We start from the raw sequence: 25,517 nt of genomic DNA on the forward strand, positions 1-25,517 counted from the left end.
CCCATATATAGTTGCAGGCCCCTCTCTTCTATGACACCTATATAGTAGTAGTAGACAGCCCCCACAGACATACTTCCCCGCTGCTTTGGTGCTCCTCTGGTCCGGCGTTGGTTCCCTCTGCTTTGTCTGGGCTGGAGCAGTGAGCACTGAAGCTGAAGCGGGCAGTAGTTTAGTTACCATCCCAATGCCCGCTGCAGCGTCCATGCCAGGAATTTACATAATCAACATTTAGGTCTCAGATCTCCCCTATACAGCGATATTTAAAATAAATCTTGACCCCAATATTAAGTAGAAGGCCTGTATACTGCCATGTGTTTAATTTTATAGGAGGCAGTTCCCCTTTAAATAATAACATAGATGGGGCTATCTATATTGGTCATTATAGAGCGAGGTTTCCCAACCAGTGTGCCTCCAGCTGTTGCAAAATGACAACTCTCAGCATGGCCAGACAGCCAAAGGTTGTCCGGGCATGCTGGGAGTTGTAGTTTTGCACTCTTATAGATACTGGATCACTATTTATAATTGCTGCCACCATAGAACAGTCCTCCCTCACTCTTGAAAAACTACAACTTCTATGATTTATTAAAAATATGGTGACCCTCACCTACCTTTGGAGGACCTGTATATTTATTTCATAGATTAAAAATCCCCTAAAAAATTCCAGCACTACAGACATAATTTATAGCGAATTAAATCACTCAGTTTCCCTACAAAGCGATCTACGAAAACAGAAAATCAAGAAGGGGAAGTAAATATCAGGAAATAATACGTTGCTTGTTTATCATGTAAACTCCATGGTTTTGGGTGTAGATAGCAACAAAATATACTTAAAAGGGGAACAACAAGATCAATATTAAAGCTCTGGCAATCTTTTTAGTTACAGTGCTTCCCAACCAGGGTGCCTCCAGCTGTTGCAAAACTCTCTAAAACTCTAAATTCTCAGCATGCTTGTCAATTCGCTAGGAACAAGGGGACAGCTTTATCAAAACTGTTCAGAAGACTAAATGTCTCTTTGCTGCCAACAGAGATTTAATACATTTTTCAACTACGGTATTTTAATTCTTTTTTTTAAGTTTTTTCATATTTTTCCACTGTTGACCAGCAGAGGGAGCAAAAATAAAAATCTGGTGAAGCCAAGCAAACTGCTGTAACATAACTGCTGCAAATTTGGCCTTGCCCATCTCCCTGCTGATGACCTCCCTTCCTCTTGTGGCTGTGTGTAGAAGCAGTAAGGCAGAGCTTTCCAAATTTTTCATGTTAGTAACCCCTTTTTTTTTAGATGGGCATAGTTTGGGGACACACCCTTTGCCGGACCACCAATGGCACGGATCACATTGCACATTCTATGACACACGACGGGATACCAGTGTCCTGTATCAGCATTACAAATGTATCTGATACCCCCAGTGCCATTTCTCCCTCCCCTTTATCCCCCCCGTGCCATTTAATTTCCCCTGTATCACATCATTACCCCCCTTGCCACTTTATTTCCACTCTTGATCCCTCCTATGCCATTTCATCCCCCTTGATCCTCCACTGTGCCATTCCCCCCCACGCTTGATTACCCCCCTGTGCCACCACATCATTTCCCACCCCCCTCTTTGATCCCCCACTGTGCCACTGCATTCTCACCAGGCTTGTGTCTCTTTGTGCGCTCCAGCCGGCCCAGTTAGGCTGGGTTTACAACACGTTTTTGCAATACAGTTCCCGTATACGTTTTCAATGTGAAAACCGTACGGAACCGTAATGAAAACCGTATTCACTGACTCTCCATTGAAAACCGTATGCCAAACGATGCATCAGGTTGTGTCCGTTTTGCATCCTGTACGGTTTTGTCCGTTTTTTTTTTTCCCCATACCCAAAACCGTAGCCTACCACGGTTTTTGGTCTGGGTGAAAAAAACGTATTGAAACATATACTTTTTTTTTTTTTTTTTAACATGGGAGTCAATGGGAACCGTACAGAACTGTATGTGCGTACGGTTCCATCCGGTTTTCACCATATAGTTTTTGACTTTGCACAGTTTTTCTCTTGGAATTTCAATCAAACAAGTGAAACTTTATAATGGAGTTAAAAGTTAAAAACGTATCATTTTTTTTTCTTAAAAAACGGATGTCTCATTTTTCAAACCGTATACGGATTAAAATTTGTAACATGTTTTGATAAAGTTTAGTCAGGTTTTGAGGAATCAAAAACCTGATACGGGAACTGTATTGCAAAATCGAGGTGTGAATCCAGCCTTAGAGGCTCGGTATCTCATGCCGCTGGCATCACGGACACTTTAAATGAGTGAGCTGCGGTGGCTGCCTGGACTGACAAGTGATATTGCACTAAGGAGTCTCGCAGGGGGACGTCACTCGTCGGTCCCGGCAGCCACCGCAGCTCACTCATTTAAAAATGCCTTTTCAAGATCAGCGGCAGGGCTGTGCCTACTCAATAATAGTGACCAGCGGTGGCTGCTACTGCAAAACCCACAACAAACCTTGGGACTGCGGCCGATATACTAATGTGTCACGGTACCCAGTGTTGAAAACCCTGGAGTAAGGGCCTATGCACACTACAGAAAATTGTAGCTGGTGTGTAATACGCTGTGAAATTCCTGCAGCACATCCATTTTGTTTTAAGCTAGCCTTAGGGTAGATATATATATATATATATATATATATATATATATATATATATACGCACACACACACATATATATATATATATATATATATATATATATATATATATATATATATATATATAAATGCAACGAAAGTCTTGTTTCAGACCACCAAATGACACCATGGTTAAAGGGGTACTCCGCCCCTAGACATCTTATCCCCTATCTAAAAGGATAGGGGATAATATGTCTGATCGTGGGGGTCCCTCTGCAGCACCCAGAGTTCGTTTAGAATGCTGGGTGTGGGTGGCCGGGGTCGTGACATCACGGCCACGCCCCCTCGTGACGTCACACCACACCCCCTCAATGCAAGTCTATGGGAGGGGGCGTGGCATCCGCCACGCCCCCTCCCATAGACATGCATTGAGGGGGTGTGGTGTGACGTCACGAGGGGGCGTGGCCGTGAAGCCATGACCCCAGCCGCCCATTCTAAACATTCAGAACATTTTGGGGCAGCGGAGTACCCCTTTAATGCGCCGGTGGCCGAGGGCACTTACAATAACATCTCTATTACAAAACAATATTCTGAGAATCTTTATGGCATTTCCATATACAACAAGATTGTCAAGGTCCAAGTTAATTCTCTCGGACTCTTTTGGGAATTCCTAAAATAAAAATCAGGGTTGTAATGCACATTCTAAAATTAGAGTTAAAATTACATAGCAAATACCAGCAAATTCCCTAACATGATCTATATATTGCTCCTTCTGGTCTTAGGAGAGTTTTCCCAAACAACATGCAGGACTTTGCATTTCAGATACCATTATTTTAAAGGGGTACTCCGGTGGAAAACTTTTTTTTTTTTTTTTTAAATCAACTGGTGCCAGAAAGTTTAACAGATTTGTAAATTACTTCTATTAAAAAATCTTAATCCTTCCAGTACTTATTAGCTGCCGAATACTACAGAGGAAACTCTTTTCTTTTTGGAACACAGAGCTCTCTGCTGACATCATGACCACAGTGCTCCCTGCTGACACCTCTGTCCATTTTAAGAACTGTCCAGAGTAGGAGAAAATCCCCATAGCAAACATATGCTGCTCTGGACAGTTCCTAAAATGGACAGAAGTGTCAGCAGAGAGCACTGTGCTCGTGATGTCAGCAGAGAGCTCTGTGTTCCAAAAAGAAAAGAATTTCCTCTGTAGTATTCAGCAGCTAATAAGTACTGGAAGGATTAAGATTTTTTAATAGAAGTAATTTACAAATCTGTTAAACTTTCTGGCACCAGTTGATTTAAAAAAAAAAAAAAAAAGTTTTCCACCGGAGTACCCCTTTAAGGTAGTGTTTCCCAACCAAAGTGCCTCCAGCTGTTGCAAAACTACAACTTCCAGCATGCCCGGACAGCCGAAGGCTGTCCGGGCATGCTGGAAGTTGTAGTTTTGCAACAGCTGGAGGCACCCTGGTTGGGAAACACTGCCTTAGGTAGTTGCTATTTTGTAATTTCCTAATATATTCTCCTATAAATTGGCTCCAGGGATTAAAGGACATCTGCAGCGGTACAAACACTTATCCCCTATCCTCAAGATAGGGGATAAGTGTTTGATCGCGGGGGGTCCGAACGCTGGGGCCCCCGGCGATCTCCTGTACGGGGCCGCGGCTCTCCCGTGCAGGGGGCGTGCAAGCCGCAGCATGACGTTGCGGCCGGCACGCCTCCTCCATACATCTCTATGGGAGAGGCGGGGAGGCAGCATTCGTGCCTCCCCGCATCCCCCATAGAACTGTATGGGGACGGGGAGGAGACGGGGCGTCACCGTCGACCTCTAGGTCGACGCTACGTCACCATGGGTGCTAATGCCGGCGCCCCGTTAGGGAGATCGAGGGGGGTCCCAGCAGTCGGACCCCCCCGCGATCAAACACTTATCCCCTATCCTGTGGATAGGGGAGAAGAGTAATTCCGCTGCAGTTGTCCTTTAAAGGGATACCCCGGAATTAATACTGCCCTTCCTCAAGGAATATAACTCTCCAAATCACACGATTGTCATAGGACGTTCTTAGATATATAAAAAAAAAAATAAATGTATCTATAGCTTCAAGTACAGTTCTGACATCCGAAACGCGTGTGTTTCATCCTGTTGTATACGCTGTATACATATCAAACAGGTTATCACCTATTCCCAGTATCTGATCTGACCCCACCTCCATTCATTCACACAGGGGGACAAGGGACCCCCATTCCCGAGATCAGTGGACCTCTCTGATCAGATACTTATTCTTTTCTTATTCTTTCCTATCCTATGTAAGATTAGAAGAGGTTATCCAGGAATAGAAAAACAGAGCTAATTTCTTTCAAAAACAGCTCCACGTCTGTCCCCAGGTTGGGTGTGGTATTACAACTTGGCTCCATTCACTTCAATAGGACTGAGCTGCAGAACCACGCCCAACCTGGAGACGGACGAGGAGCAGTTTTTGAAAGAAATTAGCTCTGTTTTTCTATTTCTGGATAACCCCTTTAATGATAAGCTACCAAGCCAATATTATGGCTAAGGCGCTAGCAGATTCCTTACTAGGAAAACAATGCAATTCTAATTCTCGATATCGCCCCCTGTTGATCTGCCGAGATCACTACAGGGAGGGCGGCAATAATCTGACCATTTCCGGGTCAGAACGTGATTGTCAATTCTTTTCAAGCCCGTTCCGAATATCTTTAGCAGCTCTATTGTTATACTGCCCCCTGCTGACAAGGATAATAATCTTTTAAAAAGGGGTACTCCCGTGGAAAACTTTTTTTTTTTTTTTAAATCAACTGGTGCCAGAAAGTTAAACAGATGTGTAAATCCCTTCTATATAAAAAAAAAAAAAAATCTTAATCCTTCCAGTACTTTTTAGGGGCTGTATACTAAGGAGAAATCCAAAAAAGAAATGCATTTCCTCTGATGTCACGACCACAGTGCTCTCTGCTGTCCATTTTAGGAACTGTCCAGAGTAGGAGAAAATCCCCATAGCAAACATATACTGCTCTGGAGAGTTGCTAAAATGGACAGCAGAGGTCAGCAGAGAGCACTGTGGTCATGACATCAGTGGAAATGCATTTCTTTTTTGGATTTCTCTTTAGTATACAGCCCCTAAAAAGTACTGGAAGGATTAAGATTTTTTTTTTATAGAAGGGATTTACAAATCTGTTTAACTTTCTGGCACCAGTTGATTTAAAAAAAAAAAAAAAGTTTTCCATGGGAGTAACCCTTTAATGTTAGGGCAGTGGTCTCCAAACTGCGGACCCCCAGCTGTTGCAAAACTACAACTCCCAGCATGCCCGGACAGCCAACGGCTGTCCGGGCATGCTGGGAGTTGTAGTTTTGCAACACAGTTGGCAGACCACTAGGTTAGGGGAATCCTCCTATACTTTATACTAACTTTCAGGATGAAAAGTCAATTACCTATCTGTCCTAGTCTGGATTATTCCTGCTATACTATTGCACATTATGGACAGCAAACCTGGCTCAATATTCACTCTGCGGACCCAGTAATTCAGCTGTATAAGGGGCTGGTGATACAGAGAGCAATAGGCACTTGTATAAACTACGGGTAAGACCTGTATAGAAGTGAATCTGGGCCCTATATAATTAAATATTCCTATACCTAAATTTAAAGGGGTATTCCAGGAAAAAGCTTTTTTTTTTTTCTTTTTTTTTTTCAACTGGCTCCAGAAAGTTAAACAGATTGGTAAATGACTTCTATTAAAAAATATTAATCCTTTCAATAATTATCAGCTGCTGAAGTTGAGTTGTTCTTTTCTGTCTGGCAACAGTGCTCTCTGCTGACACCTCTGCTTGTCTCGGGAACTGCACAGAGTAGAAGAGGTTTGCTATGGGGATTTGCTTCTAAACTGGGCGGTTCCCGAGACAGGTGTCATCAGAGAGCACTTAGACAGAAAAGAACAACTCAACTTCAGCAGTACTGAAAGGATTAAGATTTTTTTTTAATAGAAGTAATTTACAAATCTGTTTAACTTTCTGGAGCCAGTTGATATATACTGTATAAAAAAAGTTTTTTTTTTCCTGGATAACCCCCTTTAATTTTTCCACATATCTAAAAATTCATTTACATCTTACTCAATTAGTGCAACCAGGGGGCACAGTCATTTCAACATTTGGATACGTCAGGTATCAATAAGGATCAATATTAAAAAATGTTAAATGTCATATCTCATAGTAATCCCAGGCATAAAGTCATGTGACCTAGCGGAGGGTGGGGGGTGACAGTTCTGTACAAATATTGGGATTTTTTTTTTCCATGCAGGGTCACATACTAACCGAGTTCTCATAGTCTTAGAGAAATTAAAAATAAAATAAAAAAGTTTTCCATATAGGACCCAAGGGTTCTGCACTGGTTCTGCGTGCTCATTCCCCCCGGTCATGCATCCTCATGGACAGTTCATATTTGGCTTCAGGTTTGAAGACATCGTAGCCAACATTAGGAGACGGCGTCTTACGGGGAGCCGGTCTTGAGGTGCTGCGTCTGCAGCGGTTTTACGTGATATTCGTAGATTTTCAGAGCCGGACCCAATTTTAGAGAAAGTCCGGTTAACACGTCATTTCGGGTCATGAGCAGGAGAGATTTACCATCGATTTCCTGATAGGGAGGCAGAAAGAGAGAAAGAAATTTAAATACCGAAATAAATAATAAAAGAAATAAGGAATCGTTACTGTACAGGGATTCTCTTAATTGCTTTTACCATAGTTAGATGTGGACAGCGCCATCTAGTGGTTAAATTGTAGTATTAAAAAAAATATTTAAAAAAAAATCACAATAAATTGATGCTTCCTGTTCTGTACATATAACTTTTCAGCAGTCTCCTTAAAGCGCCCCCTGTTGATCTGCTAAGGTCAATACAGGGAGGGTGGTAACAATCTGACCATTTCTGAGTTATTTTTTTTAAGGCCATTCTGCCATTGCAATGAAGTAGAATATCATATTATTATTATTATTATTATTATTATTATTAATAATAATAATAATAATAATAATAATATCTTTAGCAGGATATTGCCCCCTGTTGACAAGGATATGAATCTTTTAGGTTAGGGCAGGGGTCTCTAAATTGTGTACCACCAGCTGTTGCAAAACTACAACTCCCAGCCATTGGCTGTCCGGGCATTCTGGGAGTTGTAGTTTTGTAACAGCTGGAGGTCCATAGTTTGTAGACCACGGGGTTAATCATCCTATACTTTCTACTAACTTCCAGGATGAAAAGTGAATTACCTATCTTTGTTGAATTTAAAAATATATATTTTTGGTGTTTTTTTTTTTTAAATTTTCCATTATTTAAAAAAATTCACAAAAAAAACAACCTGATGCTTCCTGTCCTGTACAGATAGCTTTTCAGCAGTCTCCTTATAGCTATATACACATATAACACAGCTCCCCACCTACTCCTCAGGGGTGTCTGCCCAGGTCACAGAGCATGCCCACAACACACACAGTAGTCAATGAACAGCTGCAGATTACAGGTTTGTGCGGTCCATGTGGCTGCTGTAGAGCATACTTATAATTACTGTTTATGCTGCTACAACTTGCTTACAATTTCCCCTCTGCATGTTTTTGTCTTGCCAGGTGGTAAAGTTGTTATTTTGTGCTAGGTGGTAAAGTTGTTGTAATTTGTCAGATTGTAAAGTTGTTTGTGCTTGCCAGTTAGTAAAGTTGTTAATATGTGGCAGTTGATAAAGCCGTTTTTATGCCAGGTGGTAAAGTTGTTGGTTTATTTTTATTTTATTTATTTTTTGACGCTTTATTAGTCCCCTTAGGGGACTTTTAGGAGGAATCATTAGATTCCTCATACAGATCAATTGAATTCAATAGAACTCCATTGGTCTGTGCGCTCTGCAATCATTTGGTTGAGCATGGCAATCAAATGAAGAACCACGGACCCCAGGGATGCAGCTACCCCCACAGTGATTTTCACTTTCCGTAGTTGTAGCTTTGACTCTTGGCAGTAAAAGTGCATATATATATATATAGTCTGTCATGGCAGAGACTGGTTAGGGGGCATCATGGCGGAGGATGCAGGGTGCACACTTTACTACTGTATGCGAGATCACAAATTACAGATAAATAAAAAAAAGCGACATTTTCAGATCTGACTGAAGTTTTTCGTAGTGTCCCTATAGTACCTGATCCTTAAATGCGGTTGCTTGTTCTTCAAATCCAGCCGCCTTAAAATAATTGACGACATCATCAATGGCCCAGTGCGCAGGATCCGGTGGTCTCCCATTCTCTATAGAGCTGGAAAACATATGACAATTTAGTTCTCAGTTTTTTGTTTTGCAGATATCATGCACTCTCCATCACTAGTCCTACAGCTCCATCTGTATCATTCCAGCACAGCTGTATCTTTGCGTTTTATAACTCTTACTTGGTCATGTGATCACCACTTTGAACCACCGAAGGTTACAAAGCTTAATGTGTCAAAAGGAAGTCAGTCCTGGGTCAGCTGACGTGCAATGATTGGATGACATAATTCCCTTTAAGATCCCTCCTGCTAGCTCACAGATACCCTCCCCACCCAGATCTGTATACTGCTGCTTTTGAAAAACTTGCAGCAGAAACAGCCAAAATGCAATACAAACGTGTGAAAATGCTGTAAACATTTCAACATGAAAGTCTGAAAGCACCTACATTTTTCATTTTAGGTCAAATCACTTTGAAATATTTCTTCATAAAGACACTTTGAATAAGAAGATGCATAAAAACTGCACATAATGTGAACTGACTTAAGCTGACTTATGAGTCTAATAAGTTGAACTGGCTGATTAGCTGACAATGTGCAGTAATGAAACGCACATCCTCCACCAGAATATAAATAGGAAATGTAGGCAGCATTATCAAGCCATTTCAGTGATTCCTTTCATTATTTAAAATGGCTGAAATCCGTTGCCTGCCACATCACCTAAAACAGATAATCATAGGGCATACACAAGAACCTCTACATTAAAGGGGTACTCCCCTGGAAAACATTATTAATATATTTTTTTTTAAATCAACTGGTGCCAGAAAGTTAAACAGATTTGTAAATTACTTCTATTTAAAAATCTTAATCCTTCCAGTACTTATCAGCTACTCCATACTACAAAGGAAATTCTTTTCTTTTCGAATTTCCTTTTTTGTCTGACCACAGTGCTCTCTGCTGACACCTCTGTCCATGTCAGGAACTGTCCAGAACAGGAGAGGTTTGCTATGGAGATTTGCTCCTACTCTGGACAGTTCCTAAAATGGACAGAGGTGTCAGCAGAGAGCACTGTATTCAAACAGAAAGGAAATTCAAAAAGAAAAGAACTTCCCCTGTAGTATACAGCAGCTGATAAGTACTAGAAAGGTTAAGATTTTTAAATAGAAGTAATTTACAAATCTGTTTAACTTTCTGGGACCAGTTGATTTAAATTTTGGGTCTGCAAAGGGTCTGAATACTTGTGTCCATGTGAAAGTTTAATTTTCCCTTTTTAATCAATCATCAAAAACATTCTAAAATTCTGTATTCGCATTCTCATTATAGGGTATCATGTGCACAATGATGGGGGGAAAACTACTATATATTCTGATATCATCCATCATTGCGGAGGACATTAAGTAAGTACTTACCTTTTAGAGTCTGTGGAGCCGTTCTCTTTGCTCTCCATACTCTCTGTGTCCTGGGGAAGGCTGGCGATTTCTTTGGTTTCTGTAACTTTAAGAAAACAGATCCAAAGATTACTATGATGTGTGATCACTAGGTCAATAGGGGGCTATGGATGGGATCAGCCTCTCGTGTTGATGCCCTCATATGTATTGGTAGTTGGTGGCAGGATGAACCACAAGGGACCACAAGGATGTCATTTCAAGAAAGGTGAGCAGTTTACAGCCAAAAATGTAATTTCTTATCATGCAGTACCCAATATGGCAGTGGTCTCCAAACTGTGGACCTCCAGATCATGCAAAACTACCACTCCCAGCATGCCCGGACAGCCGTTAGCTGTCCGGGCATGCTGGGAGTGGTAGTTTTGCATGTCTTACTTTAAAAAGGGAATCTGTCACCATGAAAATACAGTACAATCTGCAGGTATCAGGTTATAGAGCAGGAGGAGCTGAGCAGATGATATATACAATACAGTACAATCTGCAGGTATCAGGTTATAGAGCAGGAGGAGCTGAGCAGATGATATATACTATACAGTACAATCTGCAGGTATCAGGTTATAGAGCAGGAGGAGCTGAGCAGATGATATATACAATACAGTACAATCTTCAGGTATCATGTTATAGAGCAGGAGGAGCTGAGAAGATGATATATACAATACAGTTTAATCTGCAGGTATCATGTTATAGAGCAGGAGGAGCTGAGCAGATGATATATACAATACAGTACAATCTGCAGGTATCATGTTATAGAGCAGGAGGAGCTGAGCAGATAATATATACAATACAGTATAATCTGGAGGTATCATGTTATAGAGCAGGAGGAGCTGAGAAGATGATATATACAATACAGAACAATCTGCAGGTATCATGTTATAGAGCAGGAGGAGCTGAGCAGATGATATATACAATACAGTATAATCTGCAGGTATCATGTTATAGAGCAGGAGGAGCTGAGCAGATGATATATACATATACAGTACAATCTGCAGGGATCATGTAGCTGAGCAGATGATATATACAATACAGTACAATAAACAGGTATCAGGTTATAGAGCAGGAGGAGTTGAGCAAATGATATATACAATACAGTACATTCTGCAGGTATCATGTTATAGAGCAGGAGGAGCTGAGCAGATTATATATACACAATACAGTATAATCTGCAGGTATCATGTTATAGAGCAGGAGGAGCTGAGCAGATGATATATATACAATACAGTACAATCTGCAGGTATCATGTTATAGAGCAGGAGGAGCTGAACAGATGATATATACAGTACAGTACAATCTGCAGGTATAATGTTATAGATCAGTAGGAGCTGAGCAGATGATGTATATAATACAGTACAATCTGCAGGTATCCTGTTATTGAGCAGGAGGAGCTGAGAAGATCTTGTATATAATACAGTACATTCTGCAGGTATCATGTTATAGAGCAGGAGGAGCTGAGCAGATGATGTATATAATACAGTACAATCTGCAGGGATCATGTTATAGAGCATGAGGAGCTGAGCAGATGATATATACAACACAGTACAATCTGCAGGTATCATGTTATAGAGCAGGAGGAGCTGAGCAGATGATATATACAATACAGTACAATCTGCAGGTATCATGTTATAGAGCAGGAGGAGCTGAGCAGATGATATATATAATACAGTACATTCTGAAGGTATCATGTTATAGAGCAGGAGGAGCTGAGCAGATGATATATATAATACAGTACATTCTGAAGGTATCATGTTATAGAGCACCGAAAACTGACAGGATCCTAACCAGCACACTCCCACTTTACCAACAATGAAGAGTGTACTAATCAATTGGACCTGAGGAAGGCATTCTGTACATGCCGAAACGCGTTGTCCGTACTTTGCAAATAAAATATGTATTTTGAGCCTGTGAGCAGCGCCTCCAAAACAGTATTTTCCCCACTTCCTTACGCACCACTTTTACTGGTCTCCCCACGGGATCCCAGTATCGGTTGGGAGTGCAGCAGCTCTACAGCAATCCTTTACAATTCCACCCCATTCTGATAACCCGATTCGGAAGAACCGTGGCTCAGTTTGCTATCACCAGAAAGGTGAGTATATCACTTAGGGGTGGTGGAGGGCTCACACCAAGCTGATATACATTACATGGGAGCGCCCCCTGGCCTTTTCTTTTTTTCCTTTCTCCCATCCTCGTCCAACGTTCTAATAGAGTTTCATCCAGGTATCGGCGAACATCCAAATGGAAATGACCGTCCTACTGATTTTCCTCTATTTGTGCTGAGCATGTACAAAAAGCTAGCCGGCACAGCTATCCTCCTTATATACCTCCAACCCTCAGCTCCTTTTCGCCAACCTAGACCAGTGTATCGAGTGTATACTGGTGGTACCGCAAGGGGTTTTTAGTACTTACCTACCAGACAGTAATGGAGATGCGGAGGAAGGATCTGTGCTTGTCTTGGAGCTAAATGGCTATGTTGTGAGTCCACCATAACGCTAGGCTTTTTGCGAAATGGCTATTTCCTGTTTGAAATCCCTCTGTCAAACTACAAGTCCCATAATACCTTGTTTGTAAGTGTGAGGTCACTTTTCTTCCTCCCACACATCAGCCACCCCGCCCATTGAAGCACAGGTGAGCTGCCTTCGAGGCTATGATGTGAACAATAGACCAGTGTTTTCTAACCAGGGTGCCTCCAGCTGTTGCAAAACTACAATTCACTGCAGATTGATCTCCCGCCCACCCAGCGTTCTCTCCACCCACTGAAGCAGACAGATTCCCTGTCATCACATAACTACCTAACTAGTGATGTAATGTCTCAGGCCGCAGGGCAACCTGGGAAAACCTGAGACGACATTTATTTTGTCTGTTAAAAATAAACATCGTGGCAAAGATCACATAAGAATTGCGAGACCACCATCACATACAGGTACAGACACTATATTATGAACTACACTAACTTTACATCCCCTGTAGCATAGTCAAATAAAAAAAAATCCTGGAATACCCCTTTAACTTCCTCTATAGGTGGCATAAGCCATTCTGGTCCAGATAGGAGCGGCCAGTGACAGGATCCTCAGCAAAAGAGAAGTGACCGCGGACTTTGCGCCTGCTCATTGCACAGATGTCCCTCGTGTGCTCCATAACCGCACAGATTTTGTTTTTTTTGAGCCCTAAACTCCAATGTGGTGACGACTGACCCTCCCAGTGAGGTGACGACTGATCATCCCAATGTGGTGACGACTGACCCTCCCAGTGAGGTGACGACTGATCATCCCAATGTGGTGACGACTGACCATCCCAGTGAGGTGACGACTGACCATCCCAGTGAGGTGACGACTGACCGTCCCAGTGAGGTGACGACTGACCGTCCCAGTGAGGTGACGACTGACCGTCCCAGTGAGGTGACGACTGACCGTCCCAGTGAGGTGACGACTGACCGTCCCAGTGAGGTGACGACTGACCGTCCCAGTGAGGTGACGACTGACCGTCCCAGTGAGGTGACGACTGACCGTCCCAGTGAGGTGAAGACTGACCGTCCCAGTGAGGTGAAGACTGACCGTCCCAGTGAGGTGACGACTGACCGTCCCAGTGAGGTGACGACTGACCGTCCCAGTGAGGTGACGACTGACCGTCCCAATGTGGTGACGACTGACCGTCCCAGTGAGGTGACGACTGACCGTCCCAATGTGGTGACGACTGACCGTCCCAGTGAGGTGACGACTGACCGTCCCAGTGAGGTGACGACTGACCGTCCCAGTGAGGTGACGACTGACCGTCCCAGTGAGGTGACGACTGACCGTCCCAGTGAGGTGACGACTGACCGTCCCAGTGAGGTGACGACTGACCCTCCCAGTGAGGTGACGACTGACCCTCCCAGTGAGGTGACGACTGACCCTCCCAGTGAGGTGACGACTGACCCTCCCAGTGAGGTGACGACTGACCCTCCCAGTGAGGTGACGACTGACCCTCCCAGTGAGGTGACGACTGACCGTCCCAGTGAGGCGACGACTGACCGTCCCAGTGAGGCGACGACTGACCCTCCCAGTGAGGTGACGACTGACCGTCCCAGTGAGGTGACGACTGACCCTCCCAGAGAGGTGACGACTGACCCTCCCAGTGAGGTGAAAGGTCTCATCGATGGACACTTCACCGCAGCTTGTCAGCGAATCCCTCAGCTTCAAATCGGCTTTGAAGAGGAGGGATGAAGGAGGAGACTATGAAGGAGAGTTCTCAAAACCTGTGTAGAGGAAAAGTGGTGCAAAACTACAACTCCCAGCATGCCCGGACAGCCAACGGCTGTCCGTGCATGCTTGGAGTTGTAGTTTTGCAACAGCTGGAGGACCACAGTTTGGAGACCTTTTAAGACCTGGGCAATAGAGACTTTGTTAGGTTAGAAATTTACAGATACATTTGCAAAACACTAATATATATATATATATATATATATATATATATATATATATATATATATATTGTTTTTATAAACATAAGATATTGACAGCTGTCAGAGCATGCTGGGAGTTGTAGTGTGTTTAACAGCCAAAGAGCGGCAAATAGTGTTCTGCACAGAACCTGGTTGCGGTTTTCTTTGATTTAGGTATAAATGGGGGGTCCCAGGGGTCTGACAATGATAACATCAATAATAGACTAGAGTCAGTAAGAGGGAGAAGATGAGATACAGACAGATTAGATACACAGACACATTGGGAGATACACATGCAGGCAATTTATAGGAGACAGTCACGAATACATTGTATCCCAGCATGCACCGGGCCAGTGAGAGACCCCTCTGAGGTGCAGTATGAGGACAGAGACTGCAGGGGACCCCTTTATAGGGCACTGCCCCCCAATACCAGGCACTCACCCCTCTTCATAGCTGCATGTCAGCCTCGGCTTCCTCCCTCACATTGCACACACCAAATAGAAGCTGCTATCCGACCAATCAGAAGCGGCCTGCGGCCGGAGAGCATGCTGGGAGCTGTAGTTTTCTTTGCTCCCGTGGACGGGGGGGGGATTGTGTTGGATTCTGCAGGAATGTGTGTATAATGCCACCTCACAGTCTCTCCTGACACAGCGGGGGGAGCCCAGGGGGCCACAGCAACTGCTGATACATTGTAACAACCCTGGGGGTCACGTGATACAAATGGATACATTATACTGTATAATACGAGGGAGTCTGCAACCTGTGGCTTGTCAGAACTACAACTCCTGGGAGGCTATGGCTGTCAGGGCGTGCTGGGAGTTGTGGTTGCACTGCTGGGTTACTGATGAGTCATCTGTCAGGGCATGCTGGGAGTTGTACTGCTGGTTACTGATGAGTCATCTGTCAGGGCGTGCTGGGAGTTGTAGTTGCACTGCTGGGTTACTGATGAGTCATCTGTCAGGGCATGCTGTGAGTTGTAGTTTCACTGCTGGGTTACTGATGAGTCATCTGTCAGGGCATGCTGGGAGTTGTAGTTGCACTACTGGTTACTGATGAGTCATCTGTCCGGGCATGCTGGGAGTTCTAGTTGCACTGCTGGGTTACTGATGAGTCAGCTGTCAGGACATGCTGGGAGTTGTAGTTGCACTGCTGGGTTACTGATGAGTCAGTTGTCAGGGCATGCTGGGAGTTGTAGTAGCACTGCTGGGTTACTGATGAGTCAGCTGTCAGGACATGCTGGGAGTTATAGTAGCACAGCTAGGCTGGGTTCGCGCCACGTTTTTGCAATACAGTTCCCGTATATGTTTTCAATTTGAAAACCGTACAGAACCGTATAGAAACCGTATGCCAAACGATGCATCAGGTTGTGTCCGTTTTGCATCCTGTACGGTTTTGTCAGTTTTATCCCTGTAACCAAAACCGTAGCCTACCAGTTTTTGGTCCGGGTGAAAAACCGCATTGAAACGTATATGTTTTGTTTTAACATGGGAGTCAATGGGAACCATACAGAACTGTATGTGTGTACGGTTCCATCAGGTTTGCACCATACGTTTTTTTTTACTTTGCACAGCTTTTTTTTCTTGGAATTTCAATCAAACAAGTGAAACTTTATTCATAATGGATTGAAAAGTTAAAAACGTATGTTTTTTTTCTTAAAAAAACAGATGCAACCGGACATCATTTTTCAAATCGTATACGGATTAAAATTTGTACACGTTTTGATACAGTTTAGTCCGGTTCTGAGGAATCCGTTTTTTTAAAATCAAAAACCTGATGCAGGCCCGGTATTGCAAAAACGTGGTGTGAACCCAGCCTTACTGATGAGTCATCTGTCAGGGCATGCTGGGAGTTGTAGTTTTATAGCAGATTGTTGCATTATGGCTGTAGAGCAGTCACTGACGTCCTGTGCGTGCGCCCATAGGAGCGGAGGATCGATCAGGAAGGAGGATGCGCGCTGGACAGCATGGTGAGTTACCAGCGGCATGTCATCGACAGTGCTCCGTCCACTCATCCCGGAACCTGCTGCTACGGCCTATAGGCCATAGAAGTAGATCGTGATCCCGGACCGGAGGAGTGTTGGTTGGAGCACTGAAGTGAGCAGTACACAGACGTACACTGTATATGGCTGGATGCCTGTGGGGGCCACTGCCTACCTAATGTGAGGAACTATACTCCCAACCTAATATGGGGGGAACTATACTGCCAACCTAATGTGGGGGGAACTATACTGCCAACCTAATGTGGGGGGAACTATGCTGCCATCCTAACGTGGGGGGAACTATACTGCCAACCTAATGTGGGGAAAACTATCCTACCAACCTAATGTGGGGGGGAACTATGCTGTCAACCTAATGTGTGTGTGTGTGTGTGGGGGGGAACTATGCTGCCAACCTAACGTGGGGGGGTGAACTATACTGCCAACCTAATATGGTGGGAACTATACTACCAACCTAATGTGGGGGGGGGGGGGGGGGGAACTATGCTGCCAACCTAATGTGGGGAAAACTATCCTACCAACCTAATGTGGGGGGGGGACGACGACTATGCTGACAACCTAATGTGGGGGGGAACTATGCTGTCAACCTAATGTGGGGGGGGGAAATATGCTGCCAACCTAATATGGGGGGAACTATGCTGCCAACCTAATGTGCTAATGTGGGGGGAACTATGCTGTCAACCTAATGTGTGTGGGGGGGGGGGGGGAACTATGCTGCCAACCTAATGTGGGGGGGGAACTATGCTGCGTACTTAAAAGGGGTAATCCACTTCCCCTGCGTTCAGAACATTTTGTTCCGAATGCTGGGTGCGGGTGTCGACACGCCCCCTCCCATAGATTTGCATTGAGGGGGTATGGCGTGATGTCAAGAGGTGCACGGATGTGATGTCAAGCCATGCCTCCTCAATGCAAATCTATGGGAGGGGGCGTGTCGACCACCACACGATACTCTGATTCCGCCCCTCCCAAGACTAGACTCTGGATCCGCCCCTGCAGCAGAATTATTATTTTCAATGGATTTTCATTGAAGAATTTTCAACATGAAAATAAACATTTCAATGGTTGTATCAGTTTACAATGCTCAGGTTACATTGGTAGGTAACAAGTAAAAGGAGAACATGAGAGGTAAGTATATTTATAGAAGTCACTTGGTAAAATATAACATAAATCAGATACTGTTCTACTCCATGTGTTATATACTGTCAGTATTTCAGAGTCAGCCCTATAAGATGTTAAGCAGTAGGGTTCTACCTTCCACCAATCATCCTTTAGATGTTTGGGGTGGTGCTCTAGGCGCAAATGACATGGACCAAACATACAGTCATGGCCGCAAATGTTGGCACCCCTAAAATTTTTCTAGAAAATGAAGTATTTCTCACAGAAAAGGATTTCAGTAACACATGTTTTGCTATACACATGTTTACCATCCACCATCCGGACTATCCTGCATTGACACCTTTCATCAATTTTTCTCTTCCGTCCACGCCCAGGGAGATTAGCTACAGTGCCATGGGTTGCAAACTTCTCGATAATGTTGTGCACTGTGGACAAAGGCAAATCTAGATCTCTGGAGATGGACTTGTAACCTTGAGATTGTTGATATTTTTCCACAATTTTGGTTCTCAAGTCCTCAAACAGTTCTCTTCTCCTCTTTCTGTTGTCCATGCTTAGTGTGGCACACACAGACACACAATGCAAAGACTAAGTGAACTTCTCTCCTTTTTATCTGCTCTTCCTATACCTATGGGGAACAGGGGGGGGGGGGGTAACTCTGCCTATACCTATGGGGAAGAGGGGGGAGGAAACTCTGCCTACACCTATGGGGAAGAGTGGAGGGGGTAACTCTGCCTTCACCTATGGGGAAGAGTGGAGGGGGGGGGGGGGTAACTCTGCCTATACCTATGGGGAAGAGGGGGGTAACTCTGCTTATACCTATGGGGAAAGGGGGGGGGGGTAACTGCCTTCACCTATGGGGAAAGGGGGGGTTAACTCTGCCTTAAAATCAATGGGACTCTGCTGCTGCGGAATGTCCGTGTGGAATTCTTCTGCGGAATTGTGGACGGAAATTCCATCGTGTGAACATAGCCCAAGGCAAAAAATAAATGCCACCGTAAAATGCTATATTCACCGTTTGGCCTAAAACCGCTGTGGAGTATTAGCTGGAAGTCAGTGGGGAAATATAAAACACCATACCCACATTTTTTATTTATCTTTTGCCATTTTCTTTGATGCTTTATTAGCTTTTTTTCTTAAATTTTATTTATTTATTTTTTAATCGGAGCGTGTTCTGTTTCAATAAATTGTGGCTTTTTTTATTTTTATAACCTCCCATAGACTTCTATAGGTGGGAAAAAAATAAATAAAGGTTTGCGTGTGTGTTGGCATTTTTTTCTATAGAAATCTTTGAATGAGGTATCACGTGACTTGTAGTAGCTAAAACTGGATAAAACGGAGGATAAAAAAAATGTGACACTAATACGCAATATTAATTAATTTTTTTTGGGGGGGGGGGAACGCGACAAAAACTGCATCGTGGAGGAGAAAAACGAGGTGGGCAATTTTTTCGTTCCATTTTTTTTTTTTTTTGTCAGGCCAAAAAATAAATATAAAAGTAAGACGGCAAACAAAATGTGTGTCTGTTCGAAGTCTAGAGATGCAGGTTGAGAAACATTGTCACAGAGCGGTGGTCTCCAAACTGTGGCCCTCCAGAGGTCGCAAAACTACAACTCCCATCATGCCCGGACAGCCGTTGGCTGTCCGGGCATGCTGGGAGTTGTAGTTTTGCAACAGCTGGAGGGCCATTTGAATAAGGATCAATTTTAAAGAATTCCAGCCGTTGGCTGTCCGGGCATGCTGAGAGTTGTAGTTTTGCCACCTCTGGAGGTCCACAGTTTGGAGGCCACTGTCATACAGGATCCTTACTTGATCGATCATCATTGTATGGAGAAGGTAACGCATCAATGATCGGGGTGTCTGGCCTGTGATTTCATCATCCCCAAATTTTTTTTTTTTTCATCATCAGTTCTCACACTAATCCCGAATACAGAGAACGTCAGGGACTATACGCGAAGTCTTGTTGCCTGGATACACACAGAACAGGCCATACTAAACGCTCCCAGAGGTGGATTCAAAGTCACCTGTCAATCACACATGCCGACAGGTGCGCCTCTTATCTGTGCCGCCATGCTGGAATTTTAACTTTTTATCTTTATATATTATTTAGAAAAATTCAGTAAGACTGCGCTTCCTTCTATTTACCATACTGATCAATTGTCCGCTTTGCAAGGGCTGTCTTTATAATGAAAGACACGGAGAGTCTTAGGCTGCGTTCACTGCGTTCTCCCGTCAAAAAAAAAAAACGGACTTTAACGGATGCAAACCGATGTTATCCGTTTGGATCCGTTATTGTTCAGTTAATAAACCAAAAAATAAAAAAATATTTTTATTTGTTCTGAGCATGCTCAGAAGTAAAAACGGATCAAAAAAAAAAAAACGGATTGAAAAAATGACATTAAAGGCTCATCAGTTTTCCATAGACTTCAATGTAAAATTTACTGTATCCATTTTTTCTTCCGTTTTTTTGATGGGAGAAAAAATACAGCATGTGCCGTTTTTTCTGCCATCCAAAAAATGGAAATGAGTGCAGACGGGTGCAAACGGATCGTAAAAAATCCAATTGACATGAATGGGATTTTTTTAAACGGTTTTTCATCCGCTTACAGCCTGCAAGAACGGAACCGAAACGGGGATAAAAAAAAAAACGAGGACAGACGGCCGCGTGAACGCACCCTTAGCTATATTAAGACCCATGCGGTTGCAGCAGGGGTGTATGCAGTTGGGTAGTTTCATGGTTTTGACCTTTGAGCCCATTTCACCTGTATGGGTGTCCTTAGGGCGCCCATACAGTTCAACACTATGGTGGATAACTTAAAGGGGTTATCCAGGCAAAAACTTTTTTTTTTATATATCAACTGGCTTCAGAAAGTTAAACAGATTTGTAAATTACTTCAATTAAAAAAATCTTAATCCTTTCAGTACTTATGAGCTTCTGAAGTTAAGGTTGTTCTTTTCTGTCTAAGTGCTCTCTGATGACACGTGTCTCGGGAAACGCCCAGTTTAGAAGCAAATCCCCATAGTAAACCTCTTCTAAACTAGGCGGTTCCCAAGACACGTGTCATCAGAGAGCACTTAGACAGAAAAGAACAACCTTAACTTCAGAAGCTCATAAGTACTGAAAGGATTAAGATTTTTTTTTAATAGAAGTAATTTACAAATCTGTTTAACTGTTGATATATAATTTTTTTTTCCTGGATAACCCCTTTAAGCAAGAGTGAGGAGGGAGCTTTATGCCTTTAGCCACAAGAGATTTTGGAGCGTCTCTTCAGGAAACATACGTAGGATGAGTGACTCCATCCTAAGCATGTGTGTCCTCCGATGGGACGCTCCAAGACCTCTAGTGGCTGCAGGCAAGAAGCTGCCTGTGGCCATGAAGATAGAAGAGTGTGGGGGCCAGGAGCTGTGGTAAGTACATTTTTTTGCAATCTTGGCAATTGGGGAAACCTACCTACTGCACTATCTATAGGGGGAACATATCCACTGTGGGGGCAATCTATAGAGAGAACCTACCTACTGTGGGGATATCTATAGGGAAAGCCTACTTACTGGGGGGGGGGGCTATCTATAGGGGAAACCTACCTACGATGGAGCAGAACCTGCTGGCAGAATCTGCTGGGAGGGGTGGGGGGCTGTCTATAGGGAGAACCTACCTACTGAGGGGGGGGGGGGGGGAGCTATCTATAGGGAAACTACCTACTAGGCAGCCTATAATACTAAGGTAACTACATACTAGGGTGGTGGAACCTACATACTGAGGGGGACTTAATGGAGCGACCTACCCACCTATTGAGGAGACACAAACAGCCCAAGTGTGAATTTGTGTGCTGCTGGTAGGATGTAAGGGAAATACCATATCTTCCAGCAGGGAATCTATTACAGTAGACGGTTAGGACAGATCTACTGACTAATGGGGGACGTTACACTGAGAATTAAGCAGAGTTCATGCTGAGGAATCTCCAGATGGAAACATTTCTGCCAGAATTTCGAGGGCGGCCTACACTGACTCAACTAGCACTAGGGCCACATGGACAATGCTGTCCTCATAGACGGCAATGTATTCCACGTGGATTCCCCCCGAAAGAATGAGCAAGATCATTCTTTTGGTGGCAGAATTTCGAAGTGTGCGCTGTCCAGCAGAATCTCATGTATAGCAAGTCCTCAGTAAGGACCCTACCATATGGTACTTTTAATTCGGCCCTTTTGTGAGCCCAGAAACAAAGCGCAGAAAAACTACATACACTATGCCACCATAGAATGAAGACATCTTAGAGGGTAGGGCACATGGGGGGAGATTCATCAAAACCAGTGTAGAGGAAGAGTGGTGCAGATGTCCATAGCAACCAATCAGGTGGCTTCTTTCATTTTTAACAAGGCCTTTGAAAAATGAAAGAAGCAATCTGATTGGTTGCTATGGGCAACTGGGCAACCTTTACTCTGCACAGGTATTGATAAATATCCCCCTTGGTTACTGTGAATACCTATACTGTGTTTTGGGCCTATCTGAAGTGCTTTTGATGTGCTTTTATCATTATTTTGTATACCTCTGTTTTAGAGATTGCAAATAAAAGTAAAATCATAATAACTGAATTCTATCTGTAAAAGATGCTGTGGCCCTGTCTGCTTTTATCTACATAGCAGCAAGCAGTCCCATATTTGCCTTCTCTGCAGAATCGGCTTCACTTCTGGTCTAAACTCCTCCAGAAATAATGGGGGAGATTTATCAAAACCTGTCCAGAGGAAAAGTTGCCCATAGCAACCAATCAGATTACTACTTTCATTTTTAACAAGGCCTCTGCAAAATGAAAGAAGCGATCTGATTGGTTGCTAATGGCAACTGGGCAACTTTTCCTCTGGACAGGTTTTGAGAAATCTCCCCCAATGTTCTCCCCCAGGCTGGTGTCAAGACGTCATAAGCAGGATGTCTCCTTTCCAGGCCTCATGCTAAAACCCAAGGCACCACCATCTGCTCCACCCTGTTTCGGTATTCCTCCGTGGAAAATCTGCTGCGTACAGCCGAGAAGAGCCTGCCCACTTTCAAATACGCACCCTAAAGGGGCGCCCCAACAGATCAGCTTTAAGAAGGAGGCTGTAGCTGTAAACCCCATTCATTGTATACAAGGCACAGTTTGATACATGTAGTAGTGGCGGTGACTGGTATTACAGCTCAGTAACTCAGCCCTATTCAAGTGATCAGGACTAAGCTGCAATACCAGGTACAGCCACTACTGCCAAGGGGGACCCATCAATCAGTTGATCAGTGGGGGTGCTGAAAGTCAGACCCCCATGGATCCCATATTGATGGCCTCTCCTCAGAATAGGCCCTAGGGGGAAAATTTATCAAAACCTGTCCAGAGTAAAAGTTGTCCAGTTGCCCATAGCAACCAATCAGATCGCTTCTTTAATTTTTCAAAAAATAAATAAATAAATTAATTAAAAAAGCGATCTGATTGGTTGATTCTTTGTTTTCCTCTGGACAGGTTTTGATAAATCTCCCCCCAGGGTCTCCAAACTGTGGACCTCCAGCTGTTGCAAAACAACTCACAGCCAACGACTGTCCAGGAATGCTGGGAGTTGTAGTTTTGCACCACCCTCAGGGCCACAGTTTGGAGACCACTGGAATAGGCTGTGAATTTTGAAGATGTTTTTTGGACTCCCATGTTGCAAAACTACAACTCCTAGCATGCCCGGACAGCCAACGGCTGTCCGGGCATGCTGGGAGTTGTAGTTTTGCAACAGCTGGAGGGCCATTTGAATAAGGATCAATTTTAAAGAATCCCATGAATTCATTTATTAATTATTGCATCGGATTCTGAACCAATAAACCACAGAAAACAATACGATACAGCATTACTTATTTTTTTTTTTTGGGGGGGGGGGGGGGGGAGATTGCGCCCGTTTACACCCCCCCCCCCCCACCGTGTTTGTTTGGTCTCCGTTCACATTGGCATCATGGCTTCTGATTTTACCGCATACGTTTTAGATATGATCTATCTTCCATCATGGATTCCGCCTTTGTTACCGGATAAAACGCAGCAGCATGCAACGCCATTCTGACATATAGCCACGGAATCCTGACAGAACATAACATAATGCAGGTGTGAACAGGGCCTTAGGTACAGCTGGAGGGTCTGCTCTTTTTTTGGGCATCATACGGATAAAATAAGTGTGTACCGTATGCCAACACTGACTGCTCTTCTGTTTGTCTTTCTCCACCCTCGTCACATGGTAGCACAATGCTGCTGGCGTCCGACCAAACCTTCACCGCCCTGTATAGAACATCACTCCTACTCTCCAAACTAAGCAGATGGTGACGAAAAAACAAAAAGAGTCTGTGTAGTAATTCTGAGCTCTGCTAATATCTATAAGCCTCTACACTAAGGGCGAGATTTATCAAAACCTCTCCTGAGGAAACGTTGCCGAGTTGCCCATAGCAACCAGATCCATTTTCAGTTTCACTTTCAAAAAGGCCTCTGAAAAATGAAAGAAGCGATCTGATTGGTTGCTATGGGCAACTCAGCAACTTTTCCTCTGGACAGGTTTTGATAACTCTCCCCCCTTAGTGTTAGGCTGGGTTCACGCTACGAGGCCGGAAGAAGCGCGACCAGCGCGAAACTTTGCCGGCAGTCACCTCCACTCTGAGCGCCCTGCTATTAGCCTGAAGCCGGATCTACCTGAGATGCCAGAAGAGTCGGTCTGCTGTTGCTTCGCGGTGAGTGCGGGTACCGGTTTATCCTCACTTGAGTCACGCTACAGTATGTCCGCAAGGAAAAACGGATTCCGTCGGCACTAGGATTGCTTGGATATGCAGAGTCACTATCAACCCCAATGCATATCCAAGGGGATCCGCCGAAAGAGTTAACAGGTGTATTCTTTTGGCAAAATCTCAAGGGTGACTGGTGGCAGTAGGACCACATGGGGATTGCTGGTCCCCATACCGGCAATCCATTCTGCCCAATATTCCGTTGAAAGGATGAACGAAAGGTCGAAAGAATGAATGAAATATTCATTCTGTTGGTGAGTAAATTTGCATGGAAAAAAAAAAACACCCAAAAAAACATGCCAAAAATGCAGCAACCAGATGCTGGCTCGGAGTCAAATGGAAAACCTGAAAAACCATACATGGCCTTTTTTTTGCCGTTTTTTTTTTTTTTTTTTTATTTTTTTTTTAAACCTTTAGTAGCGTTCTTTAAAAATAGAGCTGATTTCTTGAAAAAAAAACAGCACCACACCTGTACCCAGTTCAATTGAAGTGAATGGAGCCACATTGTAATGCCATACACAACCTGAGGACAGGTGTGGGCTGACTTTTTTTTAATACCTGCACAACCTCTTTTAGGGCTCATTCACACGGATGGATCCACCAACAATGAACCCTACAGTGCGGCCTCCTCTGTGCCTTCTCATAGCGGCAATCATGCCCCCTCAATGCATCTCCATGGGAGAGTCGGTGAACTGCACTCGGTAATCTCTGCATCTTCCATACAGCTGCATGGAGGGAGCGTGCCGGCCAAAGCTTCGGTGGTCAACACACTCCATTAAGGAGAGCAGGGGCACGTGTGGCATATCATGGACCCCTCATGATCTGACACTTATTCCTTATCCTTAGAATAGGTTCTAAGTTTTTCTATCCTAGAGTAGGGCTTGGCGGTATAACGGTTCATACCGAATACCGAAATTTTTGTCCTGCACAATATGAATTTTCCCCATACCGCAATACCGGT

The 25,517-nt window shown here is 43.9% G+C and overlaps 1 protein-coding gene across 3 annotated transcripts; it reads right to left on the minus strand.

The window, feature by feature from the left end:
- Positions 1-5,817: 5,817 nt before the first annotated feature.
- Positions 5,818-24,188, minus strand: SAMD13 (sterile alpha motif domain containing 13). 3 transcript variants are annotated; one of them, XM_056530163.1, is made up of 5 exons: positions 23,968-24,188; positions 23,770-23,867; positions 10,238-10,322; positions 8,773-8,884; positions 5,818-7,234 (listed from the first exon to the last, which is right to left on the minus strand). In XM_056530163.1, exons 2-5 carry the CDS (start codon positions 23,843-23,845, stop codon positions 7,091-7,093), a joined length of 417 nt encoding a protein of 138 aa, XP_056386138.1. In that variant the 5' UTR covers positions 23,846-23,867; positions 23,968-24,188; the 3' UTR covers positions 5,818-7,090. The 3 variants fall into 3 exon arrangements, with proteins under 3 accessions (XP_056386138.1, XP_056386140.1, XP_056386139.1); XM_056530165.1 differs by lacking the exons at positions 23,770-23,867; positions 23,968-24,188 and adding an exon at positions 15,126-15,470 and having other exon boundaries at positions 10,238-10,316; XM_056530164.1 differs by lacking the exons at positions 23,770-23,867; positions 23,968-24,188 and adding an exon at positions 15,126-15,459.
- Positions 24,189-25,517: the final 1,329 nt, after the last annotated feature.

Source organism: Hyla sarda, chromosome 7 (assembly GCF_029499605.1).
Source record: "Hyla sarda isolate aHylSar1 chromosome 7, aHylSar1.hap1, whole genome shotgun sequence".
NCBI lineage: Eukaryota > Metazoa > Chordata > Amphibia > Anura > Hylidae > Hyla > Hyla sarda.